Source organism: Pyrus communis, chromosome 15 (genome assembly GCF_041283825.1).
Source record: "Pyrus communis isolate YQ-2024b chromosome 15, ASM4128382v1, whole genome shotgun sequence".
In the NCBI taxonomy this organism is placed as follows: domain Eukaryota; kingdom Viridiplantae; phylum Streptophyta; class Magnoliopsida; order Rosales; family Rosaceae; genus Pyrus; species Pyrus communis.
The window spans coordinates 7874069-7889175 of record NC_142579.1 but is presented as its reverse complement, the minus strand read 5'-3'; the positions used below and the strand labels follow the sequence as shown (position 1 = coordinate 7889175).

The 15107-nt window shown below is 37.4% G+C and overlaps 2 protein-coding genes across 4 annotated transcripts; both read right to left on the bottom strand.

Moving 5' to 3' along the window:
* On the bottom strand, nucleotides 1-2789 carry LOC137747337 (membrane-anchored ubiquitin-fold protein 3). The gene is made up of 3 exons (XM_068487436.2): nucleotides 2289-2789; nucleotides 1256-1426; nucleotides 1-424 (listed from the first exon to the last, which is right to left on the bottom strand). The coding sequence occupies exons 1-3, from the start codon at nucleotides 2419-2421 to the stop codon at nucleotides 369-371; spliced, it is 360 nt and encodes a 119-aa protein (XP_068343537.2). The 5' UTR covers nucleotides 2422-2789; the 3' UTR covers nucleotides 1-368.
* A 3392-nt stretch (nucleotides 2790-6181) lies between these two features.
* On the bottom strand, nucleotides 6182-9118 carry LOC137707508 (F-box/kelch-repeat protein At1g22040). 3 transcript variants are annotated; one of them, XM_068446390.2, is made up of 2 exons: nucleotides 8822-9118; nucleotides 6182-7977 (listed from the first exon to the last, which is right to left on the bottom strand). In XM_068446390.2, exon 2 carries the CDS (start codon nucleotides 7968-7970, stop codon nucleotides 6537-6539), a length of 1434 nt encoding a protein of 477 aa, XP_068302491.2. In that variant the 5' UTR covers nucleotides 7971-7977; nucleotides 8822-9118; the 3' UTR covers nucleotides 6182-6536. The 3 variants fall into 3 exon arrangements, with proteins under 3 accessions (XP_068302491.2, XP_088542628.1, XP_088542629.1); XM_088686502.1 differs by having other exon boundaries at nucleotides 6182-8200; nucleotides 8822-8973; XM_088686503.1 differs by having other exon boundaries at nucleotides 6182-8124; nucleotides 8822-8959.
* Nucleotides 9119-15107: the final 5989 nt, after the last annotated feature.

The window sequence follows — 15107 nt, the reverse complement described above, 5'->3', positions numbered from 1 at the left end:
TTGAACCGCTAAAACACGAATTCTGCTTTCCAATAAACTCGCGAATCAATCAAATCAATATGTTCGTCTGCTTTTTTTTTCATTTACACTTGTATTCATTGATGCCAGCAAACCAGAAGCAGCTCCTAATGCATCAATATGGTCCTTTTCTCATTAACAAATCACACGCAATAAGGAACTATAACGTGTTTTACATACGGAGATGATAAGATTCAAAATAACAAGTCTGGCTGATGGATCCACGAACTTCTTGCTGCTACTTGTGACCGCCCGGGAACAGAGATTTAAACTGCATCCCATCAGCAACACGAGAAGACACGGAAAACACTAACAGACTGAAGCAGTTCCGCGAAGCTGGTTACCAGAACCTACAATATTGAACATGAACATCGAGGCTGCTCTGGAGAATCATTGATCAACTTATCTGTAGAAAAATGCAACTGTCATTCTCGTGTGACCGGAACCTTAATCTTTTGTTTTGTTAACATAATCCTAAATCTACGCATTACATAACATTGACGTCAAAGTGTCTCATATTACAAAATTCGTATGCATTTCTGCTAGCCAGAATTTTTAGTTCCATAATTTCATCTACTAAAAATTATTGAAAAGGGGGATCAATCTATGGATATTGTTATACATAATAGCAGAATGATAGCAAACTGGAAAAGCTAATAAGGCAAGATATACAACAAGGGGGGGAGGGGAAAGACTGAGGTTCAGTTTAGAAAAAAAACATACAAAATAAAGACGAAATGAAAATGAGCCTAATGTGTTAGTTGGATCTATTACGAGAGACAACACGTTTGCTCAGTTAATGAGAAAGCATACGAAAGAAAAACAAATGGAAAAGAGCCTATTGTGTCATGTCTTTAAGAAACTGCAGTTACGAGAAGTAGCATGAGAAATTAGTTATTGACGTAATACTGAATCCAGATCTAGCATGTGTGCTGAGGGTCAAGAAATCGAGATGAATCAGAAACAAGACACCTTGTTGGTTATTGCTCAGAATGAGCTGTATTCATAAGAGATTGATGCATAATAATTATGTCTTAATAGAATTGATTGCTAAATAGGGGTCAACACTCATGAAAACTACCATGATGTCGGATACTTGGGGGAAGAGACTATAGTAAAGGTAACAATTCAACAAAGAGCATGTTCTATAAGATATATCCAAGATTCCAACATAACTGCAAATATTCAGGCTGAAAGAAAAACAAAACTGCATCTTGTAAAACATAAACATAATTACCATTCTTTTTGTCTGCGATCGGAGGACGCACAACCACGTGCATAGTGATGAGACCTCCTGGTAGTTCTCCAACTGGATTTCTGGAATCAGCAAGTGTCCTGTTGTTTTCCAGTATCTTTCCCGCGTTAATAAGCTTCAAATCATTTACTGTCCTTGGACCATTTTCTTTCTCTATCAAACAGATTACATTACATAAGAAAATTATAAGTCAATCTCAAAGCAAATCACAATGGTGCGATCATAAAGCAACCTAAGTTTCATTACTTTTGTCAAAGTATAGGCTATATTTACATTTTTTCAATATTCTGTTTGCTCAGTGCAAGAGGCAAACACATGATATGTCTATTTTCCGACATCAGCAACATATATGCAACAACTATGACTAACTTAAGCATACACTTTCATAACATATGCTACGATAAAAGCAACAACAATTTCCAAAAACATATGACTAACTTGAGCATACACTTTCAAGAACGACTAAGAACTCCGTCACCTGACTAATTTTATCAATATTCTGTTTTTGGATTATGCTCAAGTTCGTCATCTTTAGGAGTTAGTCATATGTTCTAATGCAGTAACAAACAAGTACATTCAAAACATTATCCATAAACATATGACTAACTTGAACATACACTTTCTAGAACGACTAAGAACTCCGTCATAATTCATTTGTATGGATTTCAAGCCGTTACATGAGATCATATCAACACTGAGTGACATAGTTAGAGCCTCAAAATTCTTGGATAATGGCACAACAACTATGATAAAAGCAACAACAATTTCCTCACAGCATTTTCAATACATAAACATTATCTTATTTCAACAATTTTGGCCAATAATCATAAAAAATAATGTGATATGTAGAACGAGAAGATGCAGAAAAGCTCTCAAGAATCCCAACCCAAATCATATAAAAAGAAAAAGAACCTTAAATAATATAGGTTCGGCAGCAATATAAAATAAATAATAAAAAGAACACAAATTTAACAGAAGAATTAATTAGGATAAAAAGAAAAAAAAAAAGAAAAACCTTTAGGCCATTGTGCCAGTATTTTCTCCTTGAGTGATTGTACAGTGGTAGATGGGCTATACTTCTGTGGTCCTATGTCGGTCCCATCAATTAGCCTGAATTTCAGCTCAATCAAATCTTGACCTGCCGCCATTGATGAACCTTCCAATCCAGCAAAACCCCACCTCTCAATTTCTCAGACCACTTTCCAAGAACCAGATTAAAACCTCCACAAATGGCATAAACAAAGAAACCCAGATCAAATCTGATCAAGATTCACACTTGGATTAAAACCCAGAAGAGTCAAAGCTCATATACCCATGAAAGAAGCAAGCTTTTTATCCAAAAAGCAAAGCTTTGTATTGAAGTTGCAGTAAAAAAGAACCAAAGTTCTTGGTGATGGGAACCCAAAGGGCAGTGACAGATTAGAAATCTGGATAGACAGAGAGAGGAAGAAAAAGAAGAAGACAGCTCCTTTGAATTGCTTGATGTAGAAATTAAGAAAGTAGCCTAAAACGATCTGAGCTAGATTTTTCACCTGAATTAACAGAAATTTCTCAGTCATAGAAGTGTGATTACATAATTGCCCATGTCTTATCTTTGTATTAACAAAATTACTTTAAACTTTTTTATGACATGTTTGGATGTAGTTTTTGGTAATTGATGGTTGGAGAAATGTTAAGAAAGTAGAACGCTCTATGGACTTTTTGTCATTTTACAGTTTAACGTTAATTCATGTCAATATTATAAATCATTGTGCTAAAAACATGAGGTGGTTGAGAGTTCATAGAGAACCCTACTTTTAAGAGTCTCCTTAGCATTTTTGTTCCCTTTGCATCAATGTGATGACTAGTAGGATTATATTTTTATTAATCAACAATTGTCATCTATCTAATTTGAAGTTATGCACAATTCGTTGAAGTGGAGGTTGAATGTCATTTAAGCAAAGTAGATCCTTTTTTTTTTACAAACTTATTTTAAATTACAGGAAATGGGGTTCGAACTGATGTGTAGAAATGGGAGCACACAACTCTAATCAATTTAACTAAACCCAATTTGTAGAGGAAACTAAATGTTAATTAAATAGAAATTGAATGTTATGGTACAATTGTCTTTCAACTAAAATAAGCTGAAAATAATTAGTTTTAAAATCTTGACACTAGGGTATATGAATAATGAAATAATAATTGAATGATAGGAGGATACTTACTAGTCGATTGTTTTCCTGTCTAGATACTTTCAAAATTGTAGATTCTTCTCCTTTCATGAATTGCATTAGGTTAATGAGAAATATAATCAAAACTAGAATAATACGAGAATAAGAACAAGTAAGCACTTGTGATTGATAATTAGTCTTTTATTAGTGATAGATGCCTTCACTTTAGTTATGATTTGTTCAAATTTGACTCACATGAATGCGAATAATATATATTTATGATGAATTTAATGCTTAATTGTGGCTAAATCAATAATAATAGCATAATTTTGGCACTAGTGTGTTGGTCCGTCTAAAAAGTATTTTTCGTAAATAAGAGTGGTTAATTTATGGGAGTACGTTATTCAGTATTATGATTTAATGATATTTCTCTTCACTTGTAAATGAAAGGTCTTAAGTTCAGTTCTCGCTAAAAGGGAATTTGAAGCACATTATTGCTAGTTCATTGTGAGGCTAAACATACTCATTTTCTTTTAGTATAGATAATATGATTTATTAAAAAAAAAAATAGAAGTAAACCAAAAAGGACCTGGTCAGAAATGTAAAGTGGCCATTGAATCAGATAATTGTTAAGTAAATGTCTTTTTCTAATTAGCTGTATTAATATCTGTAAGTTGAAGGTGGCGGCGGCGGCGGCAGGCGCGGGCAGGCCACTTGCTTATGCTTGTTTGGCTTTGTTTTTGTTTGGTTGGATGTTAGTGAATTTTGTCTGTCCCAAAATCCTTCTGCCTAATTGCCGTTTGTCGTTGGCAACTTGGCACCATTTTTCAAAGCATGTATTGGAAAAGAGAAACGACAATCACGCATATTAACTTTTTTAACATGCTCTTTTTACTTTTTAATTATCAAATTAAATAAATTAAAAAGCAAAACAACAGACATAATTAATCAGAAACGTATAAGAAAAAAAATATATATATATTTGAACGATCGTCATTTTCCATTTAGATAACTATACCATGATTCTTCAAATCATTGAGTTGATGTAGATGAATCTCTCTCCACTTTTAGTAATAAAAAAATGATGGAGAATGTTAAATAATGGGGGAATTAGAATCCATTTACATAACTTTCTATGACCATATGTGACTTGGTTCATGAAAGCATCTAACAACATCACTATTTGTCATGTTGTTATTGAATTGGTCAATATTGTCACCCGGACTAAACCTATTCAGATCAAAGTCATGGAAGGCAACCACCATACCAAACAAAACTTTTTCTACGGCACCTAATATTTTGAAACATGCAATACAAAATAAATGATAAACATGGACTTTAGATTGTAGTGAATATGTCAAATCTCAAATTAATAAGGCATCGTTCAAATTTAAAAGGGTTTTGATACTTATCTAGGATTTTAGGAGCATGTTGAGACTATTTTTGAAATAGTTAAAAATGTTTCTGATTACGTTTGCTAACAGGTATGAATCATAGAAAACATTTGAAGAAGTATATAATTGATACTTCTTAAAAAATCACTTTCAACTACTTTTTCATAAAATATTGATTTTTTAATAATAATTTCACTATGTTTCTGGTAAAATAACTTCTAGGACTTTTAGTAAAAACACTTATTAGTATAATCATTTCTTATAGAATTAAGTCCCAAACGTGTCTTAATACTGTCTAATAAGTACTTTTTATTGAATTTGCTTGGAATCTTCTCAATATCCTATGCCATTTTGTTAGTAGGAAGATGTTCCTATCACAGTTACACTAGTGGCATGAGAAAATGTTCCCATCACAGTTATATGGATGTCATCCACAATAAAAGGAAATGCTTGATTCTTTTTATGTAAGAAGCCGATATTTTTTCTTTCAAACAAATCACAATTACACGTGTAAAATAAATTATATAAAAAAAGTCTCTTCTATTAAGTTATTTTTATGCGTTAAACTGTGTTTCGAAGACGAAAAATACACTTGAAGATTGTGTAGGATTGGAATGAGGCTCACAAATGAGTCAACCAGACAACTTGCAGGCTGGCTCCAACCTCCAACAATCACAAAGCAATTCCCAGTGATTGTATTGGAGGCCGAGGTCTGCTCAAAAACTATATTCAAATTCTGCATTATGGCATCAGGGAACCTAATATTCCTCTGCATAATTGCATGCCTGCATTTTGAAAGCAATTTTTTCACATGGTTTGCTGCCCCAGCACTCACTACTTATTTTCTTTCATTTTTCATTTTAATTTTTTTGACATGTCTCATTCCTCAATTATGGTGTGCAAAACTCTCCTGCTGCGAAAAAAGAGATCCTAAGCAATTCTTAGTTGTATATTCCCTCGTTTCTACCTCATTAGGTTACGTGATAATGGAGATAGACATTAAGGAAATACACAATCGGTTACAAGGTAAACTCTCTCCTGAGTAACTTGTAAATGTGGTTGTATCTTGTTTGTCGCCCAACCAAACGATGCTTTATTAAACTGAAAGTCTTTGATGGCAGCTAATGTAGATAAGACTATAGCTTTCAGTTATTGTTCCTCATTCAAAAGTGACGATGCAAGCATTGATATCAATGTTATCAGACATATCATACCATGAATACCCTCTTAAATACCCTTTATTTCTGCAGAAGAAACACAATTCTAACTCTGCAATGTGAAGAGGATTTTATAAAATACTAAGTACGAATGCTCGTTGCCGGTATGGAAGCAGTATACAGATAATGTACCCGAAAACAATGGACTAAGCAAGCGCAGCAACTGTACTTTATTTTCATTCACTTTTACAAGCAATACGTATATAGTACATGTACTGTCTATAGTTGTACAATAATACTCAATCAAATTTACATGACCTTTTTCCTTTTCCTTTTCACCGTGGTACATTATCGAGCAAAATGGACACCAAGTTAGGAAAATTCAATGTCGAGGGCAGCATACATTATTCTTATAATTTACTATATACTAGAACCTACCAGAACTGAAAACAATAAGCATGTGCTTATATATGCAAAGTGCACCACTTATCAACTCAACTCGATCTTCACGCGCCATACAGCTCGCTTGAATAGATTCAACGAAGGGATTCTCAGCCTTGTGCTAAACATCAAGAATTTGACAACCAACCAATTCACCTGAACCAAAATCCCTCGTCCCAATGACCTTCCACATAACTGCGTCTGATTCTGCCGCAGTGTTGGAATGTTCATGCGAGGAGCTAGGCATGAGAGAAGTTGATCTTGGTGAGAAAGAACCCAAATTACTGCACAGGTCAGCACGCAGAACTGCGATTTCATGATTCGCATCTTTTGTGATGACATGAAGTTTTCCATGAAAACCAGCAAGTAAATATGGAGAATCTGAACCAGCAAAGTCATGAATAGGGACTTTTCCTATAACAACTTTCCAAGCATCTTCTCCTTGATCGTACACCTTGATCTTACCACTATCCAATGAACTCGAAGGATCAAAAGCATACAATTCACCATCTACCACAATGCTTAACTTTGTACCTGCCTGCCGAGCAGGCCAATCCTCTCCCATGCCAAGAGGCATTTCATCCCAAGAATTTGTCTCGGGATCATAGATTTCTCCCCCAACATCAACAAAAAAGGGCCATGAATACAGACTCTGGGATACGCATAGTCTTCCCATGTAGGAAGTCAACCCAGTGGCAATAGGCCTTAGCATGTCAGTCAAAAAGGCAGTGGGCAAGGCTTGAGCCCTTGAGAATGGCATGCTTGGTACTTCGGACCACGTACCAGTGGAGGGCTCAAAAACTTCGGCAGACTGAAGGGGGATCAATCCACCTCGTTCCCGACTAACTCCTCCAACAACATACAATTTATTATTCAGAATGCTTGTCTTACAATAGGCCCTACTAGCAGACATGGCTGTCACTTCACTCCATGCATTCTGAATTGGATCAAATCTCCAGACACACCTCATGGTCGTAGTTTTATAAAATCCACCTAGAACGTAAAGGCATCCATCAACAGCACCAATGGCACAACCGCAAAATGGCATTTGTTCAAACGAGTTCTTTCTCCCTAGCCAGCCTCTAATAGTATGAGCAATTTTGAGACTTGGGCCCACCATATTCCACATCGAAAACCTAGAAGAACCCTTACTGTATTCTTCTTCATAAACTGCATTGGGCATCTGAGGTAGCCTCTGCCACATTCTTGACAGGGGATCAAAAGCATGCCAGGAAAGTTTATCCTCTTCAATTTTTGTCAACAAGTACATCCATTCTTCACTTCTACCAATTTCTTTTCTCAATTTATATAGTTCGGAGCTTGTAACAGTTTCCTTCCACTTCCGTGAAACCAACCTGATGTCGAAGTAGCAAATTCTAGGAAGTCTAGCAATAATTTGGATTGACAGCTCATCAGGAAGATTGGGAATTAGTCTTTGGCTCTCCTCCAAAGTACATGATGACATTCTTCGCCTCTTGCAGGTATCATTGTTAGAGACTTCATGGTATTCGTTTCTCCCAGACTTTGAGCCAGCCAAACTCAAAAGAGCCCCCATTCAGAAACTGCAAAGATCAGTAAATCTCAGAGACCGGACGACACCTTTTAGCCCCACACTTGGAACCACCCAAACTCAAAAAGCGACCACATAGTTGACTTAGCCTCGTGGATGCAAAATTATTCATTCTACTTTCAGTTGATCAATTCCAAAACTAAAAGAACACACGCACACCAGAATTGGGATCATCGAAACGTAAAAAACGAGACCATTTGATTTCAATCCAAGTTCTGCAAAATTATTCATTCTACTTTCAGTTCATTAATGCAAAAGATAAACGAACACACACATACAACTACAACAAGCGAAATTCAAGAGTCCAGATCAAAAGTTATCAAACCGGATGTGATATGAAACTTATGCACATTTGGCTCCAAAGTTAACGAAAGATATTCCGCATGCTGTTGAGTAATATGTGCAAAATTTTGTGATGCTTCTCATGGAATTACCCAAAAACTTTAAATCCAAAGATCACAAAAAACCCTCCTCCAAATATGACCTTCACTCTCCCCCACAAACAAGTATTTACTTTCATCCCGATATTTACAGCAAAATTCAATCTTGACAACTGATTACTCAAAAATCCCATAAAAATTTTAGCATCAAGCATTTCGCTATTCCAATAAATGAAAAGGAATTAACATATAATCCATTGAAATTCAGCCTATGAAAATTCACAACCAAAGAAATTATAAATTCCCACAAACAAAAACATAAAAAAAATAAAATAAAAATTGAATCTTTCACCTCAAACCACCAAATTGCAGACAAATTTTGAACAAGGGTAGATAAATAGTTCTATTCAGAAAAATTGAAAGGAAAAGAGAAATTGGGTATCCATCAGAATTTACCTTTCCAGAGATAAAATCTGAAGCCTCAGAGATTTGGTAGGTAAAAATCCAGGAACATGCAGATTTGAGAATTAAGGTGTTCCTTTTTGTTGAAGCTTGATCTGCTTCATACTAATAAGGAAAAGACGAAGCCAAGACAATTGGAGTTTACTGGATAACGACACATGTTGTAAGGTTATTCATCACGTGGTCCAAGTGGATTTTTTATTCATCATTTTTCTGCTCGTTGAAATGGAGAAAGACTAGTCTAATAAGGTTACAGTTGGTTTGGAAGTATTTTAAAGCGATTTTGATGATATTGATTTTGAGTTTTAAAAGTATTTTAAATGATTTTTTTAAAGAAATATAAGATATGTACTCTTTGAAACAAACATTTAATTTTTTATTTTTTTTTCAATCCACTTGAATTTTCAAATACGGTTTTATTGAAAAAATTTTCGATCATTTTAATACATTCGAACTAACACACTCCGACCTAAATCGAGGCAAGGTGGTTGTCACGTGAGGGTGACGTAGTCATGTGCGCAATGCGGAAGTGATAGTGATACGAATATGTGGGTATAAGTACGAGTGAAGGTGTTTAAAATAGTAATGCAAGTGCTCAGAGAATAGGTAACCTAAGTGCAGTCCAGCAAGTTAATTATTAATTATACAAGACATGAAGGAAATCCCTACATTATTTGAAGTCTGTCAGAACCGCCGTAGAATCCTCGTAATCTACCAACACGAACTTCTACCAAGAACCTGGAGGGGCGCAAAACAGAAAGTGTGAGTGGGCAAAAACAAAGTTTTTCAAAATCATTTCTCTTTCCAAAAGTAATAACCCCTCACCCTAAAACCCGTATAATTTCTCAGAAATTAGTAATACATATGTATTTATAGAAATCAAGCTCGAGAGTAATGAAAATGAAGTATATGCCATGTCACTATCTCAGCAGTAAATATGTAAGTCAGGTGATAAAAATCAATGTAAAAGTGATATGTCAGCCGGAGTCACCTAATGTGACCTATACGGCTAAACCTATTACTCATCAATCTAGCCGAAGTCACCTAATGTGACCTGTACGGCACTAAACCTGCACACGAGTCAGAACCACTTAATGTGGTCTGTACGACAGGCTGGGTGTAAAGTACGCTCAAGTGCTACGATCATGTGAAGGCTATGCGACGAATCGCAAGTCACCTACGAGTCGGAACCACCTAATGTGGTATGTACGACAGACTGGCACTTGACTTGGATCCAAGCTGAGCGTATGGTGCGGGAAGTGTACAATCACGTAAAGGTTAGGCCCTGGCTACGGGCAGAGCACTAACATCGGGGTGCAGGACAATGAGCTCTATGTGCATCAAGTCATAATCAACTACCATGCAACCATACCGTCAATATATACTCACTTGAACTTACCTGGGCCTTTGCAACATCATGCAATATTATGCAAAACTATACTAATGCATATGCTAAAATGTAAAGCAAACATGACATGGCATTTTAAATGAAATTTCATTTAAAAACAGTTTATGGGAAACGCATACAACTCCCTTAGCATCTTGGAACAATTTTGGAGTGGTTTGGACGTCGGGACACTCGGGTTTATTGAGTTGCAGACTTAGCCGAAATATCAAAGGATTTTCCGACCAGTTCCCGTCGATTTTAGGACCTCAAAGTGAAACTGGCGACACAGACGATGGCTGGCAGCGAATTTCGGCGAAGCCACCGAATGAGGAGAATATTCCGTCAACTTTGACGGAATATACTGACGGCGTCAGGTAACACTATTAGTTTTTAGACGGAATACTCTATTATTTAATGAAATATTCCCTAACACCGTTAGGGATTCCGTCAGTGTGCCAGGCATGTGCCTGCACGTGTGAGGGCACGTGGGGCGTCGAAAAATTATTTTAAAAATATGAGGATGCTCGTGGTGTTGAGTAGGCCACGATGGTATATTCAAATGCCCCAATTGAGCAACGTATAAGAAGTTATTATACGGTTTTGGGTATGTGCTTAAAATTAATGTTAAAATAGTTGTTTCACATATAGGTGAGACATTTCCGGAGGACGAGCGCAACCAGGCGAGACTCGGGGGTTACGACCCTGCTACATACCAGTGAGTGGGCTTTTGGTTTATATATATATATATATATGTGTGTGTGTGTGTGTGTGTGTGTGTGTGTGTGTTTTCCAGAAACTGTTTTTAAATGAAATTTCGTTTAAAATGCCATGTCATGTTTGCTTTACATTTTAGCATATGCATTAGTATAGTTTTGCATAATATTGCATGATGCTGCGGAGGCCCAGGTAAGTTCAGGTGAATATATTCTGACGGTATGGTTACATGGTAGTTGATTATGAGTTGATGCACATAGAGCTCATTGTTCTGTACCCCAGTGTTAGTACTCCTCCCGTGGCCAGGGCCTAGCCTTCACGTGATCGTTCACCTCCCGCACCGCATGCTCAGCTTGGATCCAAGTCAGGTGCCAGTTTGTCGTACAAACCGCATTAGGTGATTCCGACTCATAGGTGACCTACGATTCGTTGCACAGCCTTCACGTGATCGTAGCATTTGAGCGAACTTATTTACACCCAGCCTGTTGTACAAACCACGTTAGGTGGTTCCAACTCGTGTGCAGGTTTAGTGTCGTACATGTCACATTAGGTGACTCTGGTTGGATTAATGAGCAATAGGTTCAGCTGTACAGGTCAAATTAGGTGACTCCAACTAGCATATCACTTTTACATTGATTTTTTTCACATGGCTTACATATTTACTGTTGAGATAGTGACATGACATATACTTGGTTTTCGTTACTCTCAAGCTCCATTTCTATAAATACATAATTTTCTGGGAAATTATACTGGTTTTACGGTTAAGGGTTATTACTTTTGGAAAGAGAAATGGTTTTGAAAAAAATTATTTTTGCCCACTCACACTTTCTGTTTTGCACCCCTTCAGGTTCTAGGTAGAAGTTCGTGTTCATGGCTTACAAGGATTCTATGGCGGTTCTAATGGACTTCAAATAATTTAGGGATTTCCTTTATGTCTTGTATAGTTAATACTTAGCCTGCTGAATTGCACTTAGGTTACCTACGCCCTAATCACTTGCATTACTATTTTAAACACCTTCACTCGTACTTATATACTTACCTAGTGTAAATTAGTTAGTTTTGGTTTTTATTTACCCACATATTTGTATCACTATCACTTTCGCACTGCGCACATGGCTACGTCACCCTCATGTGACGGCTAACATGCCTCAATTTAGGTCGGGGTGTGTTAGTTTAGTATTAGAGCTTAGGTTTGGCAGTCCTGCAAATTTATGAGTATTCTAATCATTTTGATGTCATATGTCAGAACCATGCCGCCTCGTAGAGAGCCACGTACCTTTGCTAATGCCATTCAGTCCTCACTTCGTCCTCCCCAGAGGACTCATCTGGAGACTGTATATAACTTAAAGATGAATAATTTCGTGGGTAAAGAGGGGCCAGAAGGAGTCAAGCTGTGGCTTAACCATGTCGAGAAAACTTATCGAGTGATGTAGCGACATGGGAATTTCTATGAAGATAGATGGGTCGAGACGACCATTTGGTTTTTGGGTGAGAAGGCTGTATCCTGGTGGAGGCAAGAATCTTTTTAGTTGTCACCGGAAGAAGCTGTAGATTGGGAGGTTTCTAAGCAATTGTTCCAGAAGAGATTTGTACCCCCAGAGTATTTGGATCGTAAGAGGCAAGAATTCTCGCAATTAAAGCAAGGGAAAATGTCAGCTAATGAGTATTATAGAAAGTTTATTGATTTGTCCCGGTATTGTCCGGAGATTGCTGAAAATCCTCCTGAAATGCTTTGACGATTTAAATAGGGTACTAGAAAGAAGTGGCGTTCCATGGTGACTACTATTCCCTGTTCGACATATCAAGAGTTTTATGAAGTCCCGCTTCGGGTTGAGGATTTTGAAAATGCTCCAGATGATAGTGAGGAGGAAGAAGAAAAAGATAATAATCAGAAGAAAAATAGTAATAAATATAAAGGTCATTCATCGTAAGGTAAGCAAGACGTAGAGTTTTAAGAGAAGTGGTACCAGTTCTAGATCTTTTAGTGGGGGCTCGAGTTTTATTGCACCGTAGAGGGACGGATGTTCTAGAGGTTCTCATTTTAGAGACAAAGAGATTTTGGTGGTTCTGGTGGTCCATTCTACCGTAGATGTAATAGTCGACATTTTTGGGATTGTAGACAAGGCAACATAGGTGGATGTTTTGTTTGTGGTTAGATGTGGTCAGATGGGACATCGGGTTATTTAGTGCCCATAGAGCTAGCAGAAACCCTAACCATCTGCCTTGCCACTACCAGATGGGTTATGGTGGAGCATATCATTATCAGGGTAATATAGCTCCATATTCTAGAAGATAATATCAATACCCACATGATCCGTATCAGCAGAGTGGTTACGCTTAGTATCCAGGAGGTTATGCGCCATATCCGACATATTCAACTGGTGGATCACAATGGTATCCCGGAGGGCAGTCCCAGAATGTTAAGGTTGCTTCTAGCAGTGCAAAATCATTGAGGCAGCCTAATCAGCCTGGTCAGGGGCGTTGTACACAAGGACGTGGGAATCAAGGTAACATGGGTCGTGGAGGATGGCAACAGCCACAGGGTCGTGTGCATCATATCACCTTGCAGGATGCTCAGAACAATCCTGATCTGATTATGGGTACGTTAAATATTCTTGGCCATTTTGCTAGAGTATTAATTAATTATGGTGCTACACACTATGTTATTTCTCATACGTTTGTTCAGACGACGCAACCTTACCCCACACCTCTCGGTTATGAGTTAGAGTTTTCGATGCCTAAAGGTGAGACATGTTATGTTAGCTGGGTATATCAAGGATGTCCTGTTTTGGTGGAGAACATCGTTATCCCAGCTAATCTTATTGCATTAAATATTGTTGACTTCGATGTTATTCTAGGCATGGATTGGTTACATTACAATCGTGCCAAGATGGATTGTTATGAAAAGACAGTCACTTTTCATCGGCCGAACCTGTATGTGGTTACATTTGTGGGTGTACGTAGTGGATTGAAACACGGTATCATTTCTCCCGTGAGGGCCAAGTAGCTATTGAGGAAAGGTTGCCAGGGTTATTTAGCTCACATGGTATTGAATGGGGATACTCCTACCCGTGTGGATGATGTTTGAGTAGTTAGGCATTTCCCTGATGTTTTCCCTAATGATTTACCTGGATTACCACCAAATAGAGAAGTGAGTTTACTATTGATTTACTTCTAGGTACAGATCCTATCTCCTTAACTCCTTATCGAATGGCTCCTGCCTAGTTGAGGGAATTGAAAACTCAGTTGCAGGAATTGGTTGATAAGGGTTTCATTCAGCCTAGTATTTCACCTTGGGGAGCTCCAGTTTTGTTTGTACGGAAGAGAGACGAGACTTTGAGGTTTTGTATCGATTATTGACAACTGATTCGAGTAATGATTAAAAACTATTATCCGTTGTCGTGAATAGATGATTTATTTGACCAACTTCGAGGTGCTTGCGTATTCTCCAAGATTGATTTGAGGTCTGGGTATTATCAATTAAAGATCAGAAGTGAAGATGTTCCTAAGACGACTTTTAGGACTCGATATGGTCATTACGAATTCCTCGTGATGCCATTCGGGTTAACTAATGCACCCGCATCTTTTATGGACCTGATGAATCGGGTATTCAAGTCATTCCTCAATAGGTTCGTTATTGTCTTTATTGACGATATTTTGGTGTATTCTAAATATAATGTAGAGCATACTCGACATCTCACTTTGGTTTTGAAGAAATTGAGGGAGCACCATATATGCTAAGTTCAGCAAATGCCAGTTTTGGTTAGATCATATAGCATTTTTGGGGCATGTAATATCAGCTCAGGGTATTTAGGTGGACCCACAGAAAGTAGCTGCAGTTGAAAATTGGGAGCAGCCATAAACCGTCACCGAGGTACGGAGTTTTCTTGGCTTAATAGGTTATTACCGACGGTTTGTTAAAGATATTTCTACTATAGCTTTACCACTGACAAGGTTGACTACAAAGGATGTTAGATTTGAGTGGGACGATGATTGTGAGTGGAGTTTCCAGCAGCTAAAGTATTGTCTCACTCACGCACCTGTTTTGGCCCTTCCAGACAACAGTGGTAATTTTGAGATTTACAGTGATGTTTCCTTAAATGGCTTAGGCTGCATATTAATGCAGCATGGCAGGGTAATTGCATATGCTTCACAACAATTGAAGCCACATGAGATGAA